Source organism: Macrotis lagotis, chromosome 8 (assembly GCF_037893015.1).
Source record: "Macrotis lagotis isolate mMagLag1 chromosome 8, bilby.v1.9.chrom.fasta, whole genome shotgun sequence".
NCBI lineage: Eukaryota > Metazoa > Chordata > Mammalia > Peramelemorphia > Peramelidae > Macrotis > Macrotis lagotis.
This window is the reverse complement of record NC_133665.1, coordinates 19,687,897-19,714,170: the sequence shown is the minus strand read 5'-3', so window position 1 is coordinate 19,714,170 and position 26,274 is coordinate 19,687,897. Positions and strand designations below refer to the sequence as shown.

Below are 26,274 nucleotides of genomic sequence, written 5' to 3'. Positions count from 1 at the left end.
GAACCCAGATCCTAAAGGCAACTCTTGTTCTCTCACAACCAGTCAGCCTGGAGAAAACTAAAATAATTTATCCTCTACATATGATGATTTGGGAAAAACACAGCTTTTTAATAAATGTACTCAGTTGGAATATTGTATTTTGCTCATTTCCACAGGTATCTTGGTCTTTTCTTCTCTGAGAAAAGAGAAACTCAAACAGGCTGAATGGGGGAAGGACTCTCTGATCCATTTAGTTAGTGGATTCACTAATGTCCTTTCTGAATCCTTCTGGATTCTATTACTTTTCCTTTCTTGAAGCCAGTTTAGACTGTACCTCCTCATGTTAGCCTTGGTATCAGAGAAATGAAAAAACAAATCTGGAATTAGTCCATTTTATCTGACAGCACCCACACTCTGCCAAAAGGTTTGGTAAATGGAAGAGGCTAAGATGAGTTTTGGGGACTACCTGTGGAGTTCATTGATTCCTGTTCATTCTTATCCATTGTTTATTATGGATTATCATGAATTGATTCTAAAACCATCTAAAAGTTTAGCTTGCCATTATATCATAGAACTAGAAACCTAGCAAAAAATAGAAATCTAGAGAAATCCAGCTGAAGTTCTAGTTGTGCTCTGTGACTGCTCTGGCTTCATATTCATATCCTAAAACCAAAACAAGAAAAAAAAATTTCCTGTATTTCAACCTTCAGCTATAACATTCAAGTTATAGACTTGTTAGCCTGTATAACCTATTTGTGAGGAGGGCCAGAGAATGTCCTATATACTACATTTCATCAAATGTGGGTCACCAAGAAGATTTGACTATCTCCTCTCACTCTTGCCAACTTAGTGGCTAACATACTGGCTCTAGAGGCAGGAAGATCCAAATTCAAATTCCATCTTTTATAATATTTTAATGCTATTAGTGTATGACACTGGGCAAGTTATTTTAAATTCTAAAATAGGGGAGGTAAATATGTGAATAGATATTCTATAAGCCTGTGAATTTAAGCCTGTTCAGTCCTAAGACCTAAAGAACATTTTAGCCCTTTTTTTCTAAATTGAAAGTTGTCACTCTGTTCTCAGTAGTTGGAGGGGGTGGGGGTGGGGGTGGATAAAGAAAGAATAAGTGAGGAATGTTTGTCTCCATTTTTCTAGGAAAACTATACTGGGGTTGTTGAACTTGTCTGTTTGTGTGTGTGTGTGTGTGTGTGTGTGTGTGTGTGTGTGTGTGTGTGTGTGTGTGTGTTTGTGTATGGGGAGGAAATAGACATAATTAAATACCCACCAAGACCCAATGTTTGTGTGATTGAAATAACATTGACATTTGTTTTATGCTACATTATTCAACTACAGCAAGGCCCATCTTTTGCTTACGTGAGTAAATGAATTAGAGTGTGTTTTCTACAGTGTGTTGGGAAGGCACAGAATAAAGATTTGCATGCTGTTGTTGCACCAACAGAGTGCCCGTAGTTGATGGTAGAATATGTTAGGTTCTTCTGTCTCACAATATGAAGCAACAATAGCACTTATTAGTATCTCTGCACATGGACCCTGCCTATGTCAGATACCACTGAGAGAATTTATAGTCTGACATTTGCAGGGGTTTCTTTGGAATTCCCATCCTTACCTGCCTGTGATGGATTTTCCTTATCCAAATGAATTTTCCTACGATCCTGAAATAGCCAATCAGCCTGAAATTTGACCACGAAAACTTCTGATTGAAACAATCTAAAGATTTCTGTCCTGTCAGGTTGAGCTTTTTAGGACTGTTGTGAAATGTACCCTCCACTCTCGAGGTTTGATTGATAAGCTATATAGCCTTGGCATGCCTATCCTCTCCCCCAGTGGGACAGTGCTTCTAAAGCGGTGTCCCTGTGCATGTGTTTGCAGTGCTGTTTGTGATGTCCGTCTGTCTCAGCATGTCCTTCTACTGACTACCTCTGCTTAGCCTCAAGACATAAAGCTTCAAGAACAGCTGTTCTGATTTGCAAAACACAAGCTCTAGTGTAGGGCAAAAAGATTGATGACTGGAGACACTAGCTATCCAACAAAACCATGTCTTGCCAGAAATATAATTAAGAATTGAGGGGCTAGAAGCCAGAATTCTAGGATTATGAGACCATTAGAGGTCATCTTTCCATCTTCTTGGCTTTGAGGAATGATTACACTTAACCTATCTCAGAGAAATAAAATGAGGAGGTTGAATTACATAACTGGTAAGGTCCCCTTCCAGTTATAAATCTATGATTCTATGGCAGGGAAAGGAACTTTTTAAAAAAGCTTGTCTGGGAAGGATAGTACTAAGTTTCCCTGTAAGTGGGTTAATTGATAGCAAGTTTGTTAGGATTCTACCAGACCAGTCCCTTAACCTGAAGCTAAAGTAAGGTATTTCACATCTCTTCTCACTTGGAAGAGCAGGGAGAGAAACCACCACCTCTAAATTGTAACTTTCCATCTGTCTGATAAAGGGGATTTCTAACAGTTGCTCACAATTACTGTGGAAATGTTTTCTATTTTTTAAAAATAATTTTTATTTCTGTAGGGACACCCTGGGAATCTTGGGGGTGGTAGTATATTTATAAATATTCACATAAATAAATAATAACTTCCTATCTCTTTCCCGGGAGCAAATACCCACAGTGCCTACAGAGAAAGGAGAAAATTCTGTCATTTACCTTTGTCTGAAAATCCCTCCTCAGCTCAGTGAGTTTCTGACTGAAATCCCAGAGACTTGAGCCAAGATGCCCCAAAGTGAAAAGATTGTTTCAATAAGGGAGGGGAGACTAAGCATATACTAATAAGGAGGTAGAATAATATAAGACTCTGAGAAAGGAATACTTTCTAGCCAGCTAGAAAAATGCAAAAGCACGTCTCTTTGGCAGGCAAACCTGATCTTCATCTCTGATGCTGAAATCAGAAGGACCACAAAGTGCATATTTGCTTTCCTGGCATGACTTGTCTAATTAGCTATTCCCCATCATCATTAACAACATGACTCCATTTTTGTGCATGGGAGCTCATGGTCCGATACAGAGAAGAAGTGATTGTTTCCGTTCTCAGCTGCATTTAACCTGATTAATGGAGCTGACGCAGTATGCTTTGTAGCTTCTGCTGCTGTTAGATTAAAGCAACTCCTGGCAGGTTTTTCTAATGATACCCTCATTTTCCTTAAAAAAAAAAAACAAAACAACAAACAAATAAACAAAACCCAAACAAAGAGAAAGCAAACCTGAAGAAGAAATCTCTACCTGTTTTTTTTTGCATTGCAAAAAAGTTGTTGTTTTTTAAACCAAAAGAACATTGCTCTGTAGTTTAGCTTATAAAAACAGTGATGTTCCAAAGATAAGTATGCTTTGATCTTTGAAGTGAACAGTGTTAAAAGGGTAAATTTCTTTATACAGCCCATAGCAGCCGTATTCTTTCTTCTTCATAACACTCAAATAACTAAGGACATGCAAAATATCCCTTAGGAACAATCTGAAGAGTAGTAACAAGAATAATACACAGAGTGAATGGAGTCTATTGACATCTTCAGGGACAAAAGTATTAGGGCTTGCACTGATTTCTTTGATAACTAAATGTGAATGAATTTTAGGGTGAGCTGGAAAAACAACTGCTACAAGCGAACCCTATTCTGGAAGCTTTTGGCAATGCCAAAACCGTCAAGAATGACAACTCTTCACGATTTGTAAGTAGCAAAAAAAAAATACAGGATTCCTATGGAGGGCAAGTGTTAGGATGGTGACTCCCAGATTGCATGAGATTACAGAGCAAATCAATAGAACTTTGCCTTGGTTCCTTTAATCCACTTGCCTCTAATCTTTGTGAGTGGCTGGGAAGTAAGTCCCTTCCCTATCTCACTTCCCCCCACTGCCATTCTCAAATCAACACTTGTGCTGTGAAAGAACTTCCAATGGGATAGTAGGTGGATGAGGAGATGCAGAGAAGAGGATAGGTAGGTGGGAAAATAAGAAATCCATTGAACTTGAAAATGACCTTGTAGTAAACTGTACATCTCCTCAAGCTATTTGAATGGCAGTTATACATAGGTTCCATTAAAGAAGAATTATCCATTCATGCTTTTGTGACTCCATGCCCTCCCTACACTCATTCTAATTCTCTTATATCTCTCCATGATTCTTGGGGAAAATGTTGGTAGCAATCACTGCTTCCCTCTTTTAAGGATGCTCCTTCCTTCCTTCTCAATGATCAACCAACCAGGTAGAATACCTTTAAATGGTTCAAGCAAGGGCCACAAGTTATTTTCATTTTTCTGAGTCTCATTTCCTTCTCTTTCTTCAGGGCAGGACCCTTTTATAAATTCACTTTTTAATTGACTCAGCTTTAGAGGGTGTGAGTTAGAGCAACCTCTCTGAGGTGGTATGAAATGTCCTAAATCTGGGAATCAGAAACATAGAGTCAAACATTTCCCCTCAGATTCTCATATGCAAGTGTCACTGGAAAGAACCATATGAAATGTGGCCAGTGAAAAGAGTCCTGAATTTGAAGGCATGAAATCTGAGAGATTTGGGGCACTTATTACATTTGTGACCTTGGACAAGTCACTTAAACTTCCCAGGGCCTCAATTTCCTCTTCTATAAAATGAGGGAGTTAGATTAGAGGATTTTTGAAGTTCTATTCAATTTTGGATCTTTAATCATACATAGTGACCAGAGGACAAAAAAGAGCCTACTTTCTATATTTTAGCTTAACATGCTTTTTAAAAGAGGAGTCTGATGGCAGGTGGCCCAGTTGCTGAATGAGCTGGCTGACCCAGTACTATCCATAGATGTCACTTTGTTTCTTCTAAGGAGTACAATACAGATATTCTCAAACCCGAGGAGGAGAGAGAGGAGGATCCCAGAGATTTGGAGAGAAGAATCCATTTCTATTAAAATAAGCTATTGAGAATGTGTTTTCTAATTTGTTTCTTCCATTCTTAAAGTATAACATTGAAACAGATTAATTAGCAACCATACAAAAACGTATCTTCTCATCGGTAGGGCAAATTCATCCGCATTAACTTTGATGTCACGGGTTACATCGTGGGAGCCAATATTGAAACATGTATCCTTTACAGTAGACTGGAAAATATGAAATTCTATCAGAGAGGGCTGAGAGGAGTGATGTCAACAGCCAAATTGGACATTTAAGAATGGCAAGAATTATTGTACATGGCATGAGTTAATGTGAAGAAGAGTCTCCATGTGGTTTCCCCTTTCTTTTCTCTAGAATAGCTAGAGTTTCACTGGGATGGAAATACTGGGGTATGCCAAGAGGGTCATCATTGAATTAAGGAGCATTTTAGGCAACATTTAATGATTTCACTTACAGAAATCTCATCTTGGCATTCCATTGCTGCCCAGAGAATATTTGCTTGCCAGAATAGGGGCATCACAAAAGTTTTTAACAAAAACCTTTCATCTCTTCACATTTTGGGGGTCTCAGTTTTCTTGTCTATTACATGAGGAGACTGGATCTAAGACAGCATGTATGGTAAAACACAAAAGAGGACTGGAGTGTTCTGTGGTAGAGGACCCAAATCCTGAGTCTGCTGCTCATTATCTGTATGCCCTTAGACACTTGGTCTGGGCCTCCATATCCTCCCTCATCTCTAAAATGAGGAAGTGGATTAAGTGACCTTTAATCTATGGGCCTATGATGAAATGGTATCTATATTCCCTTCTAATATTTCAAGTCCATAATTCTTTATCTCTTATCTTCCTAAATATAAAATTAATTTAAAGAGAATAGCACATGGAAGATTATGTTTTCTTGAACATAACTCTATGGACTCAAGATCTATATATCTTTATCTATATATAACTATATCATAGTCCAAGTCAAAAAATGTGGCAGTTACTCAAATAATTCAGGCTATAGCCCTATCAGTGAAGAGAAAAGAACTTGGGGTACAGATTGCTAATTATACTTCTCTGTCCAACCACATCCACTGAATCTTCTTTTGTTCTCATCATTGCCCAACATTGTCTAGTCTTCCTTTGTTTTCATCATTGCCCAACATTGTCCAATCTACTTTCTTTTCTTAGGTGGTAGTTGCCTCTTCCTTCCCCATACTCCTTCCTGTCTGCTCCAGTATTATAACTAGGATAAGGTGATTAAAGATTTAACAGAAAGTGAACACTACTCTCTACTCAGCCATTAGAAGTTAGAACTGTCTGAGCTTGATCCTTGGTTAGAAAGATTTATTGGTAAAAATAAGAAGCTTAAACATGAGGCACTTATTCCCCCTTCCTCCAACAGTTACACCCTAACTGAGCCATGTAACTCTAGGCAAGTCACCTATCCTCTCCCAGTCTCAGTTTCCTCAGCAATAAAAGGATGATGATGATGATGATGATGATGATGATGATGATGATGATGATAATAATAATAATAATAATAATAATAATAATAATAATACCTAATGGGCAACTAAGTGGTACAGTAGATAAAGTACTGGGCCTGGAGTCAGGAAGACCTGGGTTCAAATGTGACCTCAGATACTTACTAGATGTGTCACCCTGCAAGACATCTAACCCTCTTTGTCTCAGTTTCCTTATCTGTAAAATGAATGGCAAAGGATATAGCAAATTGCTCCAGTAGCTTTGCCTAGAAAATCCCAAATGGGGTCAAGAAGAGTTGTTAATGACTAAAAGGACAAAAGTATCTACTTCCCAGGATCACTGTGAGGATCAAATAAAATAACATAAACCATAAATTACTATGAAATTGCGAGCTATTATTTTTTACTAAAAAGTTGTATTGAAGGCATCTGCCCTATTGCTTGTTCCAGGAGTCAGAACTGCTGATTATAGCTCTGCCAATTCCTGATCAAATGAAATAATAATTATGAAGTGGTTAGTTCAGAGTCTGACATGAGGTAGGCACTTAATAAATGTTTTTTCTCTTCCTTTTCTCTTCCCTTAAACTTTCATTCCTGATACACCTAGTTGTCCACTAACTCTGTTCCTTCAGTAACAGCTAGATAGGAGTCTAAATTAAAACCTTAAAGCCTAAAATTGTTTTACTTTCTGGGTCAAATTTCTTGTCCATTTCACTTGCGAGCACTATTAACGAGTATAACATCCTGCTTTTTGGTTCATTCTTTTTAAAAAACCCCAAAAAGGTGCATTTTGTTAGTTAAGATTCTCTCAATCAAGTCCCTTGGTCACCCATGGTGAATTCAAAACTCATCACTAAATAGATCTCAAGTCTCTCTGTAAAGCAGCCAAATGCTGCAGTCAATTTGTTTTCAGGCAACTGAATAGATAAACTTTGGCTATTATTCTCCCTTAACAAAACTCCTTCTTTTCCACCCACCCCTTTAAAAAAAATAGCCTGAAGAATACATGAGGTAGAGTGTATAAGCCACGATCAGGTGCCTAAATATTTGTTGGGCTACTAGGTGACCTAGTAGATAATAGAGCCTCCAACACTTACTAGGTAAATCTCTTAATCCTGAATACCTCAGTTTCCTCATTCGTAAAATGAACTGGAGAAGGAAATGCAAACCAGTCTAGTATCTTTTGCCAAGAAAACCCCATTTGGGTCTGAAAGAGTAGAGAATGACTGAAATGACTGAACAACAAATATTTGTCAGAGAATTGAGGTGGTTTAGTAACCAACAATGGATGACTGACATGAATCAGGCTGGGAAAATTCCTAAAAACTCAAGTTATAAGTAAGCTTGACAATATTGCTCTATCCCTCACCCTCTAGAGTTATGCTCACTTCTGAGATAGTCCAACCCTGCTCATAATATTCCCTAACATTTACCTGATGACTCATGTTTTTATTCATGAACACAACTTTGACTGAACCCTGTCCACTATCCTACCTCGTTTCTTTCAGAAGTAGGTCTAAAGTTATAAGCAAATTAGATTTTCATATAAAAGGAAAACCAGTGCGAATATCTTTAACACTAATGACTAAAATTTTTTGTAACTTTAACACAAATGACTAGGATTCTAGCATAGGCATTCTAAAGCATTTTTTTTCGGAGCCATGGGTAACTTTGGTGGTTTGAAGCTTAGAATTTATTATTCACTGAAAATATTATTCTTACAGTTAATGAATCTATTCACCATTTAATTAATTTGTTATTAATTTAAACTTTATTTTTGTAATTAATAATATTTTGTCATTTATATTTGATTTATTATTCATTTAAAACATGCTTAGAAAGTTTTAAATGAATAAAGTACATAGGATTTCAAAGAAAACTAAATATTTGAATTATAATTAGAAAAAATTAAAAAAAAACAAATCTAGTTCATGGATCTGAGATTAATAACCCTTGCTCCATTATTTTCTTCCTAAGACCTCGAAGTACTTACTCATTTGATCTCAGCTTCCATCTTATGGGAGTATCATTACAGATGACATGAAATGCAATTATTAGCATCACCCAACTATTCTCTGTCCTATATATAGACACTTTTTTTCTGTCTTTCTCTTCCCCTTCTGTCCTTTCTGTTTTTATACACTTATATTATTTCCTATAGGGCAGTTAGGTAGGACAGTGGATAGAGGGTCAGTCAGGAAGATATGAATTAAAATTTACTTCAGACACTTAGTAGTGGTCTCAGTTTCCTCATCTGATGAGTTGGAAAAGGAAATGGCAAACCATTCCATTATCTTTGCCTAGAAAATCCCAAATGGGGTCATGGAAAGTTAAATACTACTTAAACACTGAAAAACAATTGCTACTCTTTTTATTCCCTCTTATTCCCTCCTTTGCTTATTTCTTCTAGTCTGTGCTTTTAGACAGATCACAGATACCCCAAAGTCTAATTATTTATAAATGGAGCTGGAGAGGCTGATGATTCAGAACTAAAGTGATTTACTATTAATATTTTTAATCAGTCAATCAATTAGTGATAAAGCATTTGTTCAATACTATGTGCTGAATATTGGGGTTACAAATAGAAGAGTCAGACTGCCCCTGCTCTAAAGGAAGTCATTCTTGAGGGGGAGGCAACATATAAGAACTTACTATGTGTCAGTGCCTCATCCTGGAAAGGAAAGAAATAGCAGCATATCAATTCTTTGATGAATTTCTGTGTGGAAAGGAGTGGGTTGGGCTGTGATTAAAAGGTTCATTCTTGCTATCTGACTTATTTCCAGAAGGAATGTTGTTTTCAAAGTATGAGAGCTTCTGATCACTTTTAGGCTTTTGGATGCTTCCCCAAACCATCTTTTATTGGTAAAAAAACAAATCAAAACAAAACAAAGAAACCAAAAAAAAACCAAACACTTTGGGGTTTATTGGGCTACTGCAAGGGAGGATGTTCTTTGAACAATTAGAATCCTTAATTCATCCCAACCAGACCTGCTGGAAAAGTCACGTGCCATTCGCCAAGCAAGAGATGAAAGGACATTCCACATCTTTTATTACATGATTGCTGGGGCTAAGGAACAAATGAAAAGTAAGTAACTGGATAAGAATTAGAAAGAAATTGAGTGGCTTCAACTCTTACATGACATGTCTCTAGCTTTTTGAAATAATGGCCTGGGTTCTGAAAGGAAAAGGAAATGTAGCAGTGAGTGGCATATCTTTACTCCTCAGATCTGGTTTGAGGATTTCTGTCTGACCCTCAGGATCCTAGTGAGTACTCAAATGATCTGATAAAAAGAAATTATATCTCCAACTCATGACTGCTAATTTCCCTTCTCAGTATCACAAGATCAAATAAAATTAACACTCAGTAATCTGAGAACTAATAATCCAATTTGTGAATTATCTGGTCCATTTAATTCTCTCTTTCTCTTTCTTTTGTTGTTACCTCTTGACCTCATCAAATATCTGCACCCCCTACTGAACGTGGGGCAGGAGCAAGAGAAGAGATGAATCTCCTTCTAGGCAATTCTGATTCTTGTTAATAGCTGATGAAAAATAATGTAGAAAAAGAGAATTTGGATTATAAGTAAATTTGGTTTTTCCATCCTCTTCTTGTCTTCATTATTTCTGGATATTAAGGAATTAGCAAAATTCAGCCTTTCTTTGTTCATTTGAAACACTCCAAAGTTCTACTTTAATCCAGCCTTTCGTTTTCAAGACTGGATTTGGTTACAAATTTCCAGGTGACTTGGTCTTAAAAAGGTCCTTAAAAATTATTTTAGCAAAGCAAGAAACTAAATGTGAGATGTTTACATTACTCCGTGCTTGGAAACAACTATATGCCTTTGGTAATGATATCTACCAAATTAAGTTTTAAAAACACTGATTTTCTTTTTGATAACTCTCTTTATTCTTTTGAAGAAGAGTCAGATGGAAGTAGGAGAATACCCTCCTCTTTTTCCCCCCTCTTTGAATTTTTGGTTGTAGGGGTTTTTTTTTGGAGGGGGAGGGTATTTTCCTTTAAATGCTTTTAGACTTGTCAGTTGTGGAATCAAAATGATTCCAGTTGAGACAAAAATGCCATTTATTCTAATGCCCTCACCATTGATATCTCCTTTCAGATGATTTATTACTTGAAGGCTTTAACAACTACACATTTCTTTCCAATGGCTTTGTACCCATTCCTGCTGCCCAGGATGATGAGATGTTCCAGGAAACCTTGGAGGCTATGGGAATTATGGGTTTCAGTGAAGAGGAACAACTTGGTAAGGATCTAAGAACCTTACATCCAGGACCCAGAAGTATTATGTTAGTCAAACACCCTAGAGTACCAGCATCAGAGTGTTCTTTTGAAGCAAAAAGGAGAATTCTTTACTCATCATCATCCAAGAAATTACAGCCTAAATGAAAGAAAATAGTGATATTTTGGGCTCAACTTTGGGAAAAAAAAGAAAAGAAAAAATGTTTCATAGAGATAAATGTTTTTTAAAAAATTTCTACTTTTTTACTGTCACTCCTCTAAAAGTGAGGCCATATTAATGTTACAACTTTAAATAAATGGCATAGAATAGTATCTCACACTGAGAACAGAATATGCCATGAAAATCCTTACAATAAAAATTATTTTTCTTAAAAATGTAATTCTTTAAGATCTTTTTTTTCTGGGTTTCCTATAACCCAAGATTATTATTTCTCAGCAATATCTTTTTTTTTTCAGTTTTTGCAAGGCAATGGGGTTAAGTGGCTTGCCCAAGGCTACACAGCTAGGCAATTATTAAGTGTCTGAGGTCGGATTTGAACTCAGGTACTCCTAACTGCAGGACTGGTGTTCTGTCCACTGCGCCACCTAGCTACCCCTCAGCAATATCTTTTTAAAGCATAGAGATTTCCCTTACTTTCCTCTGTCATATCCTGGTGTTTTCCTTAGGGGCAGGAGGCGGGAGACGGGACTGAGCTTAGTCACTAGATATCAGCCAAGACTGAATCTGTGACACTGTCATTACCAAGATACTTTCTGATGAGGTATGAGTTTAGACTTCTGAATAAAACAGGACAGGCCACATGAACTCTTAGGATATCTAATTGCAAAGAATTCAGAAAAAATCCAGAAGGGAACACAAAGGAATAAAAGATCTCCTCAGCTAAACCTTCTACACTGTCTGGAGTCTTGCATGATAGCTTGATGAATAACACCAAAAATGCATGGTTTGATGTTGGTATGACAATGCTGTCTGCTTTGTTAATCCTAAGGAACAAAATGCATAGAGCATGACCTAATGTCATGAAGGTCTGAGTTCAAATTCTATCTTAGACATTTACTGTGTGAGCTTGGAGAAGTTATTTAATCTCTGTCTGCCTCAGTTGTCTCCTCTGTAAAATGGAATAAAAATACCCCTTACCTCACAGAGTTTTTGAAAGGATCAAAAGAGATAATATTTTTAAAGTGCTTATAGGAATGTTGTCTATCATATTATTGTTATTGTTATTATTATTGATACAGGCAAAGTTGCCACAGAATTCATTCCCCTGCCTTAACCACTAGGGCTAACAGTCACATTCTCTGGATCCCTAGAAAATATCAATTGCTGGGGTCAAGCCTCCCTGATAGGAGGGAGAGAGTCAGCGAAATGAGTTGAGTCAACACAGGGGTTAAAGACAGGAGCAGGTTGACTGACTGCTGCTCAGATTTATTTTTATAGTCTCAGAATCATATAAGCTTCAAGCAAGCAAGCTAAGATCATTTCCTTGGTTACAAAAGTTTATAATTTTCATTATCAATCATGTATTTCATGTGGTTGCAAGTTTGATCATGTAGTGGTTACAAGTTTGATTATCAATCATGTAGTTAATTAATTTTTATACCTGCTCAGACCATGATGACTTCAACCTGTCTGCTACCTAGTTTGTTGCTGCATTGTAAAATTATTAATTCATTTAAAGTTATTAATTAATCAATTCATTTAATGGAATGTTTTTTTATGTTTTCTGTGTAAGTAATATTTTTCAATACACTCCCTTGACAACCTATAGTGAGGGTCATTATGTTTGTCCACCCATCCGTTAACTCCTACAATAACCAATTTTCCTTTCAGCCCTTGTTGGTAGAAACCACTGTTTCTGTGACTTTTTTATTCTTTCCCAATAAACTAAGGCTGTTAGAGTTCATATATCGGTCAACTATACCAACTATTCTTTCACCATCTTTTTCATATATTCCTGTATATGGTAAGGAGGGCAAAACTGTTAATTTCCCTGGAATTCTATCTAACCCATTTTGTATCTGTTTTCCCTGTATATATTCTGACATCTCCTTGGAATTCCCAGCATTGGGTTTTCCAGAGATTTCATAATGTTGGAACCTTTTGTATGCCTCAGGGAGAGGCAATCCTGTTAAATTTGGACAGAGTTCACAATCTGTTTTATTCAAGGAATTTCTCTGTAATCCTTCCTTTATAGTCATTCCACTATTAGGATGAGTAAGTTTTGCAATCAATATTAGACCTATAAATATTGGTATAAATATTGAAGAAGGAAATGTTGTTCCATCAGGTGATGCAGACACCTTGAGTCTTCTTGCCATGACTGTGTCAAGCAGCTTAAAGACCTGGCTCCCAACAGTCAATGATTAAAATCTGAATGTGCGGCAATTTCCAAAATAATCCATAGAATGGAAAAATATCTGTTAAGTTGCACAACAAAGAAGGAAACAAGCATTTATTTAATGTTCACAATATGCCATTTACTGAGCTATGCAATTTGTAATATTATCTCATTTGTTTTTTTTAAATTTTATTGAAGACAATAGGGTTAAGTGACTTGTCCAAGATCACACAACTAGGCGATTAAGTGTCTAAGGTCAAATTTGAACTCAGGTTCTCCTGACTGGTGCTTTATCCACTGCACCACCTAGCTGTCCCCTCATTTAATCTTCATAAGTAACCCTAGGAGGTAGGTGTGGGTATTGCACTCATGTTTTACAGTGGAGAAAACTGAGGCAATCAGTGGCTTGCTTAGGGCCACATAACTATTATATGGCTGAGGCTGGATTGGAACTCACATCTTCCTGACATCAGGTTTGATGCTAGTCTATCCACTGTATTACATAACTGCCTCAAATGGATGAACTGTCAAACTGCTTTGAAACTTTGGAAAATATCCCAAATATGAATTCAATGTTATTATCGTCAGTGCCCCCATAACTAGGAGTCTTCAAGAATGATTCATTTTGCTTTGTTTTGGTCAAGAGATTTTTTCCCCCTCTTTGAATTTTTGGTTGTAAGGGGTTTTTTTTGGCGGGGGGAGGGTATTCTCCTTCATTTTACCCTTTAAAAAACATCTCAGCATGCAAGGATGAAAAGCTAAAACCTGTTGTGGAACTTGCATAAACCAGTAGCAGCTGTGAAATCAGAACTTCCCTCTCAACCTCCAAATGGAGGCTGGGGAAAATGCCTTCTTTGACCTTGTGCCCAATGGCTCTGTGAAACTCTGATCAGATGAGTCAGGTCTCTGCTTCCCTTCAATCCTTAGGTTCTGTGGTATCATATATTTTCCCTGCCAGATGTGGGTGTAAGGGAGACTATATGGTACAACATCTATATGGTTTTGGGTTACAAAAATGAAATAAAATGGCATGAAATAATAGAGTTGTGATCTAGGAAGCATCTAAACAGCTATTTAGTTCAAACCTCTCATTTTATGAGTGAGGAAACTGAAGCTTTGAAGAATAACTACTCAGCTCAAGGCAGCTTAAACATCAGCTGACCTTAAGAAGAACTTTGATTCAAATAAAGATAAAATACTGGAGCCAGAAGGTACCTTGGACATCATCTTGTCCAATGCTTTATTTTTATAGAAGAGTAACTTATGACCCAGAGAGGGAAAATTTTTTGCTCAAGGCCACATAGCTAATTAATGACAGAATTGGTCAGTCAGTGGGCAAATATCTATTATTCACCTTTGTATTCACACTATACTAAAAGCCGGAGTCTCAAAGAAAGTCAAAAACAGTCCCTTCTCTCGAGGAATTCAGACCAATAGAAATTAGAATTCTTTTGACTCCAAAGTTCTTTCAATAACACTGTTTTCAATACATTTAAAGGAAGCTCTTCTAAAGGTGTAAAGGAGAGCTTAGGGCAAAAATAATAAAGATCCTTCACCTAAAGGGACTTCATCAAAGCAGTCAAATTAGGGTAGCATTAAATGACATCTAAGTGGATGAAATAATTTAACAAAATAAATATTTGAAGTTCCAGTGGCTACAAGGATGAATAAGTTAATATGTTTGCCTGGATTTATATTATTTATATTTGTTAGTTTCTTTGGAATCAAGACATGTGATTTTACCAGTTTAAGGAACTCCTGATGTTGAAGCATCCTCAAAGCAATACAAATAAGAGCAGTGACCCATTTGTAATCTACAATCTCGAGAAGTTTGTCTGAAGGCACTGCTGAGAAGTTAGATGATTTGTCCATAGTCATACAACCAGTATGAGACAGGCAGAATTAACTGAGATCTCTCTAAATACTGGGCTTATTCAATATTTCTATACTCAAAAATTTCAAGAAATTTGTCATTTCTTATGGTACAATAACATTTCCTTAAATTCATACAATTAGCTCAGTTATTCCCCAATGACTAAATATGTGGACTGCTTCCAAATATTAATACTACTATGAATAGTTTTGAATAAATCAGACTTTTTTTCCTCCTCTTAATAACATTCTTAGGGTACAGTCCTATAGAACAGGGTCAAAAGCTATAAACATGTTTGTAGCCCTTATTATATAAAGCTATGTAATCTTTTAAAAAAGACAACCAATTCTAATTTAGTGAGCAACATTACAAAATTATACTCTTCACCATGTAATCTTGGCAATTTTATTGTTTTTCATAATCTTTGGCAATCAAAGGGGTATGAGGTTATTATATCAGAATTGTTTTAATTTTCATTTCTCCAGTTTATTAAAGATTTTAGATGATTGTAGATCATTTCTCTTTCTTTTGAAAATTGCTCAGGTCATGTTTTTTTTATTAGCTGACTATAGCCATCTTTTCCTTTGCAAATATGTCTTTTGTCCAGAGCCAAACCGATCATTTGTAAATAATGCTAAACATTTCAATATCTGAATATATTTGCATCATAAGTTAAATTTTTCATTTTTCATCCTAATATATGACAGTCACAGTCTCAAAATAATCTTAACTCATGAACTTTCTCTTTGCTTAATTTTATCTCACTTTTGAGTAGGAAATTATATAATATCAAAATGCTGTAAACTTCTCATTTGAAATACTTTTGGTAAAATTCAGGTTTCTCAAGATTTTTAAACTTCTCATTCATAAACTAGATCTCTTTTATTATATTAATATTTTATTGGTTTTCCAATTCTGTTCAATAGTAGTTTTTACCAATCATTTTTTTGTAAAGTTTTGAATCTTTGTTTTGAGATTTATGTCTTGCTTCTCTCTCTCTCTCTTTCTCTGACTATAGCCATGTTGAAGGTTGTTTCATCTGTCCTGCAGCTTGGAAATATTGTCTTTAAGAAGGAAAGAAATACAGATCAAGCATCTATGCCAGATAACACAGGTATTTTTCCTGATTATTTCAGAACAATTACAGTAAAAAATATTTTGTACAGAAGCTTTCTCACAGGTCATATTTATTTATTTTAGAACCTATGAAAACTTGAAAAAGTGCCCAAACTAATAGTAACTTCATTTTCAGATTTTGCAACCCCTAAAGGAAGCTATACATAACTTCTTTTTTAATTAAAGGAATATTTTTAAATTGATTTAATGTCAATATACCTGGGCCAGAAAGAACTTTGGAAGGTGGAGCCATAGATTATTATTAGAACTGGGTGGGACATTAGAGATAATTTTGACCAATACCTTTACTTTAGAAATATATAGAGAGATGTCAAGTAACTTGTTCAATGTCAGAAAGTTAGTGAGTGGCAAAATTGTCCCTAGGGCTCAGGTCTCTAGACTCTCCGTCAAGTACTCTTTCCACTATATCATATTTCTTAGACAATCTCTAATCCCATGTCTAAAAATAGCAAAACAAGCTTTGCCAAGTGCTTTAAAAATATTGTCTCTTACATAAAAATATTTATTCTTATAACAACCCTGGGAGGAAGATACTATTGTTAACCTTATTTTAAAGTTGAGGTTTAAAAACTGAGGCAGGTAGAGGTTAAGTGACTTATTCAGGGTCACATAGCTAGTAAGTTTGAATTGAATTTGAACTTAGGTCTTTATAGAATCCAGGTTCCATTATCTACTGAGGGTTCCAACATGTCTATAAGACTTCTATGCCTAATATAGATATTAAATATTGTTTTTATATATAGTTTAGATCACTTATTATAATGCTTGTTTAATGTGAACATTAAGAGACTTCTATTTTAAAAACTACTTTGGAGAGAATTTAAAACCTTTATGGTTCTAAGTTAGCTTATTATTAAACAATATTAGTTTTTTTTTTTTGCAAGGCAAATGGGGTTAAGTGGCTTGCCCAAGGCCACACAGCTAGGTAATTATTAAGTGTCTGAGACCGGATTTGAACCCAGGTACTCCTGACTCCAAGGCTGGTGCTTTATCCACTGTGCTACCTAGCCGCCCCATTATTAAACAATATTAATAACATTTATACATCAGGTTTGCAAAGCATTTTAGGAATATCTCATTTAATTCTCATAACAATGGGACATATTATTATTCCCATTTTACAGATGAGGAAACTGAGGCAGATAGGTCAAGGGAATTGCCCAGGGTCACAGGTATCTGAACCTGAATTTGAACTCATGTCTTCCTGATTCCAGGTCTAGCACTCTATGCACAGTGCCACCTAGGCCCTCCAATTCCAAATTTATGATACCAGGGCAAATAAATTATTACTAACAATTCTTTGTTTCAGAAGAATGTATGCACCTTGAGTGCAGGGACTCTTAATGTTGTTGTTTTATCTTCTTATCCCCAGAATCTAACAATGTCTTTCAAATACTAGGCACCTGAAGTTATTTGGGTTGTCTCAATAAATACAACCCCACTCATAGACCCTTCATTCTTTCAATCCTTCAATGAACATTTATTAAAGTATCTATGCTTTAACTATGGTTTCTGCATATAAGGGTTGAGACAGGGGGAAAGCAGCAGAGAAAGAAAACCTAAAATCAGATACTCTACTTTCCTTTAAGGAATTTTGTAATATAGTTTGTAAACTCTTCTAGATTCCAACTCTGTGCTCTACTTAAAGTGATAGACTTCTTTATAGATCCCAGAAGTGTGCTAATTTACAAATTTCCTATTCATCTTTGAACTCACTGGTGTCTCTTCACCTCCTAGCTGCTCAGAAAGTTTGCCATCTGATGGGTATAAATGTGACAGATTTCACCAGGGCCATCCTTACACCCCGGATCAAAGTTGGGCGGGATGTGGTTCAGAAGGCTCAGACCAAAGAACAGGTAATGATGCCAATTGTATTGATTGCTATGAATCCTGTATCTAAAAGGAACTCTCTGGGGTCAAGTCAAATCATTTTTAAATAGCCCACTCTCAGAATCATCCATCCTATTGTCTCTCTTCAAAGATCTTAAGAATTAAAAAATGACTATATTTTTATTAGTATTAAAGTACCCTGTTACCCTATTAAATATCAGTCACCCCATCATCTTATTCAATATTCTTATTAATCACTTCTTTCGTAAAGTTCTTTCCTAGGGCTAAGTCATATAAATAGAAATATATATGTATATATACATACATATATGTCTTGTACTATGAGCTCACATCTTCCAGTTTGTCTCTTAATGGGAATGGCATTTTTATTTTATTGGAAAGTGTTAGGTTTGGAAAGAAGACAAAATCAAAATGAATCAAAATCATCTTGACTCATATGAATCTTTGTAAGCAGTCTTTTGGTTTCTTTCCTACTCTAGGCTGACTTTGCTATAGAAGCATTAGCTAAAGCTACATATGAGCGCCTCTTCCGTTGGATACTGACTCGAGTGAACAAGGCTCTAGATAAGACACACAGACAAGGAGCATCCTTTTTGGGGATCCTGGACATAGCTGGATTTGAGATCTTTGAGGTAAAGCACAAATTTCAATGGCTGTGGCCTGGGACCCAGATTATTTCTGGAGGAAGGAAAATGGCAGAAACAGGTTCCACTACAACATCAAACAACAATAATAATGAAAATGTTTTTGATAATAATAATAAATCTAGTGCTTTAAGGTTTATAAAACACACTATTAACATTAGCTCATTTTTCCTCATAACAACCCTGCAAAGGAAGGTGCTATTATTACCCTCCATTTTCCAGTTGAGGAAACTGAGGCAGACAGAAGTAAGGTGATTTGTCCTTGGGTCTTCCTGACTCTAGGCCCAGAGCTCTAGCTACTGCACCACTATATCTTTTTTCTTTACTTTTCATGCAATTTGTGGGAAAACTTTTGAAAATGTAGGCTCTGGGGCAGTTGGGTGGCAGTACAGTGAATAGAGCACTGATCCTAGGATCAGGAAGACCTGAGTTCAAATTTGACCTCAAAACACTTAATAGCCATGTAACCCTAGGCAATTCAGGTAACCCGGATTGACATTCCTCAAAAAATTTTGGTGAGCTCTTCCCCTTAAGTTCTTACATACTTCAGCATGGTAAGGTTTGATAGTGTTTTTTACCTTAGTTTTGTCTGAAACATAAGCTAGTTTTCTTTCTTTTATCTTTTTAAAATTTATTTATTTTGAATTTTACAATTTCCCTCCTAATCTTGCTTTCCTCACCCCCCACCCCCCACAGAAGGCAGTCTGTTAGTCTTTACATTATTTCCATGGTATATGTTGATCTAAGTTGAATGTGATGAGAGAGAAATCATATCCTTAAGGAAAAAAATAAAGTATAAGAGATAGCAAAATTACATAAGAAGATAACATTTTTGTTTTTTTTAAATTAAAGATAGTAGTCTTTGGTCTTTGTTCAAACTCCACAATTCTTTCTCTGGTTACAGATGGTATTCTCCATCGCAGATATCCCCAAATTGTGCCTGATTGTTGCACTGATGGAATGAGCAAGTCCATTAAGGTTGATCATCACCCCCATGTTGCTGTTAGGGTGTACAGTATTCTTTTGGTTCTGTTCATCTCACTCAGCATCAGTTCATGCAAATCTCTCCAGGCTTCCCTGAATTCCCATCCCTCCTGGTTTCTAATAGAACAACAGGGTTCCATCACATGCATATACTACAGTTTATTAAGCCATTCCCCAACTGATGGACATTCATGCAATTTTCAATTCTTTGCCACAACAAACAGGGCTGCAAATGATGTTTTTACCCCTTTTCAATAATCTCTTCAGGGTATAGACCCAGTAGTGGTATTGCTGGATCAAAGGGTATGCATTTTTGTTGCCCTTTGGGTGTAATTCCAAATTGCTCTCCAGAAAGGTTGGATGAGTTCACATAAAGCTAGTTTTTCTCATCATGAAGTGGACACATTTGAGAGAGGAGTTGACTATGAAACAGAATTAGAAAGTTAGACAAGTTTCTCAGAGACCTTGAATCTGTTTTTCAAATGTAGCTTTATTTGTTTCAAGTGAATTACCTTTAAGTACCAAAACACACAGCAATATCCCAAATTCTCAGTACCAACAGATACGAATTTTAGATAATTTGATTAGCCACACTTTTCTGGTATTGGCAATAATGGAGGTAAGTAAGCAGAGGTGCCTGTATTTTATTTAAATGTACCTTCTACTTCAGTATGCAAGTAATAAATTTATTAGCTAGATTGCCATTCTTTTTACTTTTCATTTGATATAGAATGTGTTTTCTTTGACATTTGTTTTAAAGTTCATATTATTTGCTAAAATCTTAAAAATAAACTACTTTAGCTAGAAAAAATCATGGGCTTTGAATTTTCCACTTGTGCTAAGTTGCTTTAAGGGGCAATAACTTTATGTTTTCCTATTTTTGCTTCTCATGATTCATGGTCCTTTCTTCTGATCTACCTTATCTGTAGGTTAATTCCTTTGAGCAACTTTGTATCAATTATACAAATGAAAAACTTCAACAACTCTTCAACCACACCATGTTTATCCTGGAGCAAGAAGAATATCAGAGGGAAGGGATTGAGTGGAATTTTATTGACTTTGGCCTGGATCTGCAACCTTGCATTGAACTGATTGAGAGACCGGTGAGAGTTCTTCCTTGTGTGTAGTACACATATATCTCATTTTTTTTTGCTTGTTTTTTTACAGTAACAGCAAGACTGATGGTATTGCTATACAATTGTGCATGGCTTACCCAATGGACAACCTTTGATATATATATATACATATATATATATATATGTATATATAATACACATTATCATATATGAGATATAATGTCATGTATACTATATATTTTCTGTAATATTTTTAACATTCATTTTAAAAAATTGAGTTCCAAATTCTCTCTATCCCTCATTCCCCTATTCACTCATTGAGAAAGCAAGTAATTTGATATAAGTTAAACATATACAATGATGCAAAATATATTTTTCATATTGGTCATGTTGTAAAAGAAAATGCATACCCCCAAAATGAGAAAAATAAAGTTTAAAAAAGTATTTCTTGGTTTACATTTAGATTTCATCAGTTCCTTTTTTTGGAAATGTATAGTATTTTTCATTATGAATCCTTCATATTTGTCTTAGATCATTGTATCGCTGAGACTAGCTAAATCATTTGCAGTTGATCATCATATAACTTGCTATTACTGTATACAATGTTCTCCTGGTTCTGCTCACTTCACTTTGTATCAGTTCATGGAAGACTTTCCAAGTTTTTCTGAAAGGATCCTGAGGAATTTACAATAAATAGGGAAAACAACATGCAAAGAAATATATACAGAGCAAACCACATACAGAATAAATAGGAGATAAAAGAGGAAAGGCAGTGAATTTGAGAAGAATTAGGGAAAATTTCCTGTGGAAGGTGAGATTTTTAAGGAATATTTGAAGGGGATTTGAAGGAAGCCAGGGAAGTCAGTAGGCAGAGAGAAAGAGGAAGAGTTTTCTGGTCATGAGAGACAGTAAAAGAAAATGCTCAGAGCTGAGAGATGGAGAATCCCATTACTTAACACAGTTCTTGAAATGTGATAGGCACTTAATAAATGCTTGTGGTTGACTTGATTTAAGAAGTTCTCCTTCTATAAGGAGAACTTTTTACCTTTTACTCCTCAGTGTCTCTGGGCCAAGAAGAGTGAACCTGAATGTAGAAAATTTGTCTAATGTTTTGGCATTTGTTAGTCACAGAATGTCTGACTCTTTTGACACTCTATTAAAAAAAGTGAAGATGTGAGAGAATAAGAACCACTCACACCTGGCAATCAAGGCTGATAATGACAAGGAAGATCAAGTCCAATTGTAAAGCTTTTCAGTTTGAACCATCATATGGTACTAAGAGAAATTGCAAGGAAGAAAATAATAGGCAATAGGAGAATGCTTGTATGTCTTAAAATTAAATAACTTATGTTGCCAATTCTCTCTTTCTTTGTCTCTCTGCCTCCCCTCCATCTCTCCATAGTTAGGTACTTTTTCTTACAGTTTTGTGAAATGGTCGTGACTTTGATCTGCCTTTCCCCCCCCAGAACAACCCTCCCGGTGTCCTGGCCCTGCTGGATGAGGAGTGCTGGTTCCCCAAAGCCACAGACACATCCTTTGTGGAGAAGCTTTGCTCAGAACAGGGAAATCATCCCAAATTTCAGAAACCCAAGCAGCTCAAGGATAAAACTGAGTTCTCTATCATCCATTATGCTGGAAAGGTATTATTCACTATGCTGGAAAGAGCCATTCCCTCCTACCTTAGGACTTTCTTAACTCCAGTGAATACCACTTCCAACTCTCACTCAAGAACTTGCCCAATTTAAAGGGAAAACAGCAACATGGAAACTAATACTAGGCGGAGGTCTTTAAGAATAATTTGAGAATTGTGGGATCTTTAATACTAGGAGGAGGTCTTTAAGAATAATTTGAGAATTGTGGGATCTTAAAACCAGGAAAAACTCAATCTATTCCTTTGCTTATAGAACAGACTGTTCTAAGCCCAACCAAGCAGTGCAAGCCTCAGTGTATGTAGCACCTTAGTGTTAGAAAGAACCTTGGAGTTCTGCTAGTTGGGGCAGGAGATAGAGTAATGGATCCAGAGTCTGGAAGTCCTGAGTTCAAATCTATATACTTCAATATTCTCATCTACAAAATGAGGACAATAGAATCTTCCTCCCAAGATTGTTGTGAGAACATGTAAGATGAATTTATAAAGCCTTTAACTAACACAAGGAACCATGTATTAGCTATTGTTAGTATTAATTTTAGATAAAAGTCTGCTACATTCTAACTGCATGGCTCATGAACACTAAATTTCTTTGAGCTTCAGGGCTTTATGATGACTTTCATTTTTATCTTTGTGCCCTTGGTGTTTGTAACTGGTAGCCATTTAATAAACACTTGCTGATTGATGTATTAATTTATGCATTCTAGGAAGTATTTCTTCATGTTTTGTCTAAATCTCCCTGACTACAAATCAAATTCAGTAGGGACAGCTAGGTGGCACAATGGATAGAGCACAAGCCCTGGAGTCAGGAGGATCTGAGTTCAAATTTGATCTCAGACACTTAATTGCCTTCCGGTGTGACCTTGGGCAAGTCACTTAACCCCTTGCAATAACTGAATAAAAAATCCCAACAAATCAAATTCAGTGTCTGTCTCACTCATCTTGTTCAGTTTGCCAACATCTGAGGAAGATTTTCCAAGTTACTTATTTTTTTAAAGCTATTTACTGATGCTGTTCCACAAATAAAACACAACATCCCTTGGTTCTGGGCATTTTCTCTGACTGTATCCCATGCCCCAAGTGGTTTTCCTTTTCATCTCTGTCTTCTGACTCCTCCAACGTCTTTTATATCCCAACTAAAATCTCATTATTTACAGGAATCCTTTCCTAGCCTCTTTTAATCCTAGTTTAGACTTATCTACAGCTTGTTTGTACATATTTGCTTGTTATTTCCTCCATTAGATTTTTAATTCCTTGAGAACAGAGACTGTCTTTTGCCTCTTATTGCATTCCTGTTTCTTGGAAGTACCTGTCATACAGTATATATTTAATAAATGTTTATTGACTAACATTTTGATACCAATGAAAACTGATGAGTTTAGGATTGTTCTTATTATAATCACAGTGGGAGATAGTAAATATAATAATCCTCATTCTTTCTTATTAACTGAGATTAACTTCTAAATGGCATTATTCTTCACAGGTTGACTATAATGCAAGTGCTTGGTTGACAAAGAATATGGACCCCCTTAATGATAATGTGACTTCTCTGCTCAATGCTTCCTCAGACAAATTTGTGGCTGACCTATGGAAAGATGGTAAAGTCCTCCTTCCTGGCTGTTACAGATAATCTGGAAATTTGTTCCAATGTTTCTCATTCTCCTCCCCAAATGGGATTTACAGCTAATATCTGTTCCTACCTTGTCCCATATTTACAGATTCATAGGGAGATTTGAAATCCAGCTCCCAACTTGAGCTAGATAATGAGCTAATAAAATTTTGTTGAAACAGTCATTCCAAAGAATGTCCCCTTAGCTTCCCTCAAATAAATCTAGGTTCAACCAATATCCTGAGGATGGTGACAAGACAGTATCTTGAGAAAGCACAGTGAGAGACTAAGGATAGTATTTTTCTTCTTATCCAGATCCTTAATACCAACAACTTTATTTTGTTCTTCCAGACCTTAGAGAGCAGTGCTTATTTTCAGGGAAATCTTATTTCTAAGTGAAAGTTGAATCAGTTTAGTGGGAGAATACTGAAGACCCAAAGACAACTAGGTGGCATGGTAGATAGAGTATTGGGCTTGGATTAGGGAAAATACTGAGTTCAAATGTGGTCCTAGATACTAACAAGTTATATAACTCTTGGCAAATCACTTTATATCTCTACTTCACTTTCTTCAAGCATTAAATGGCAATAATAATAATAATAATAATAATAATAATAACATTATAGTGAAGATAAAATGAAATAATATTTGTAAAGTGCTTGGAATATAGTAGGTGCTTAATAAATAGTTGTCTCCCTTGTTCCTCCTGATCCAGATACATTTTAACTGACAGTGCTAAGGGGACTGATTTTTATATTTCCATTCTTAAAGACTAGAGAAAGGGGCCCACTTCTTCAATACTCAGGAAATCGACTTCCAAGATAGATTTATAAGCAAATCTTTTATCTCTTCTCCCTCACCTCAACACCTTTAACCTCTTGGGACCTTTAGCTCACAGAGAAAAGTATTTTATTCATCCTGAGAGTGACAATGCTCAGGCAAAAGTAGTATGCGACCTTCACAAAATATTTTAAAATTTGCAAAGCACTTTATATATTTTATACCTCTTAAACTTCACAAAAAACCCACTAATTTGACATGGCCCAAATCATTTCCATTTTATAAATTAGGAAATTAAGACTCAGAAACATGTGACTCATCTCCAAGTTCACATGGCTTAATAAGTTTTGAGGCAGGATTTGAATGCAAGTCTTCTTGTCTCCAAATACTGATTGGGAAGGGAATTCATGGTTTTACAGGTCAATAGGGATGAGACCCTTGGAAGAATTTCATCACAGAAAACTATATACACTATTTGCTAGTTCCCTGACCCTGACATGGCTCTATGCTATGCCAACAAAGAATGTGGAGCAACACTGCAAATAGACTAACCTGAGGTGGGGGGAAGGAAGTGTTGACATGATTCTTTTATGTGCTTGATAGTGGATCGTATTGTGGGGCTGGACCAGATGGCCAAGATGACTGAAAGCTCCCTGCCCAGTGCCTCCAAGACAAAGAAGGGCATGTTTCGGACAGTGGGGCAGCTATACAAGGAGCAACTTGGGAAGCTAATGACTACACTGAGGAATACCACACCCAACTTTGTTCGATGTATCATTCCCAACCATGAAAAAAGGGTAAAGCCTATATACCTCATCCTTCTAAAGAGGATTATCTGACTTTGCCTCAATCCTCTCAAATGATCTTAAACTTTTACGATCTTTCTCCAAAGGGTATCACAAGCCCAAACTGAAGGATTTGAAATCCCATGTATTCTTGAATATAAAAGGATAGTCCCTCTGAGATACAGTGAGGGACTCTAGTTATTCTTGAGTAAATATGGCTAAGAATTAGGAAGAAATAGTGGCAGTCATAGGAAAGAGGGAAAACTATGGGTCATCTAATCTCAAATAACCTCATGGACTTTTCCACTGTTCAGTTAAGGGTACTCCACATATTCTCCCAAATCTTACTGAGAACTAAAAGAAGAAGTGAGAAAAAGGAGAAAATTAAATTCAGAGGTGTTTTCAGATTTAAAAGAGGGCATGTAGGTCTAAGAAAGGACCAAGGGAAAGACTATAATAGCATTCTTGTTCTAACTAGATCTTTTGGTAGGGAGTGGTTTTAATTTGTAAGATCTGGACATATCAACTCTCAATAACCTCAACTCTGAGCTTGCATATATGGTCCTAGATTGCTCATCACTTTCTCCTTCCCCTCATCACTTTCTAACTGCCTTCATAGTCTGGAAAACTTGATGCTTTTCTGGTGCTGGAGCAGCTTCGATGCAATGGAGTCTTGGAAGGCATCCGGATCTGTCGACAGGGCTTCCCCAATAGGATTGTATTCCAGGAATTCCGCCAACGGTAAATTCTCCTTTTTCTGAACACTTTTTGTCTGTGGGAATGCTTAGTCGATGGGGAATGGGTGAAAAGAAAGGTGATGGTAAAATGTCCAAGAGTTACTTCTGTCTTTTTTTTCCAGCTATGAGATCTTGGCATCAAATGCTATTCCTAAAGGGTTCATGGATGGGAAGCAGGCCTGTATCCTCATGGTAAGTACAGGACTTGTCCATACATTGAGCAT

The 26,274-nt window shown here is 36.2% G+C and overlaps 1 protein-coding gene across 3 annotated transcripts in view; it reads left to right on the top strand.

Annotated features, from left to right (window-relative positions):
• The window catches only part of MYH11 (myosin heavy chain 11), a 137,803-nt gene that overhangs the window by 63,729 nt on the left and 47,800 nt on the right, over positions 1-26,274 (top strand). For 2 of the 3 annotated variants that reach the window (XM_074196482.1, XM_074196484.1), the window contains exons 6-19: positions 1,336-1,356; positions 3,578-3,670; positions 4,987-5,050; positions 9,316-9,414; positions 10,448-10,591; positions 15,818-15,913; positions 17,674-17,792; positions 18,267-18,419; positions 20,345-20,518; positions 21,958-22,131; positions 23,623-23,737; positions 25,132-25,325; positions 25,933-26,054; positions 26,173-26,242. In XM_074196482.1, coding sequence (XP_074052583.1) covers positions 1,336-1,356; positions 3,578-3,670; positions 4,987-5,050; positions 9,316-9,414; positions 10,448-10,591; positions 15,818-15,913; positions 17,674-17,792; positions 18,267-18,419; positions 20,345-20,518; positions 21,958-22,131; positions 23,623-23,737; positions 25,132-25,325; positions 25,933-26,054; positions 26,173-26,242 — 1,638 coding nt within the window. The remainder of the gene's footprint in view (positions 1-1,335; positions 1,357-3,577; positions 3,671-4,986; positions 5,051-9,315; positions 9,415-10,447; positions 10,592-15,817; positions 15,914-17,673; positions 17,793-18,266; positions 18,420-20,344; positions 20,519-21,957; positions 22,132-23,622; positions 23,738-25,131; positions 25,326-25,932; positions 26,055-26,172; positions 26,243-26,274) is intronic. The other variant, XM_074196483.1, reaches the window with a different exon arrangement.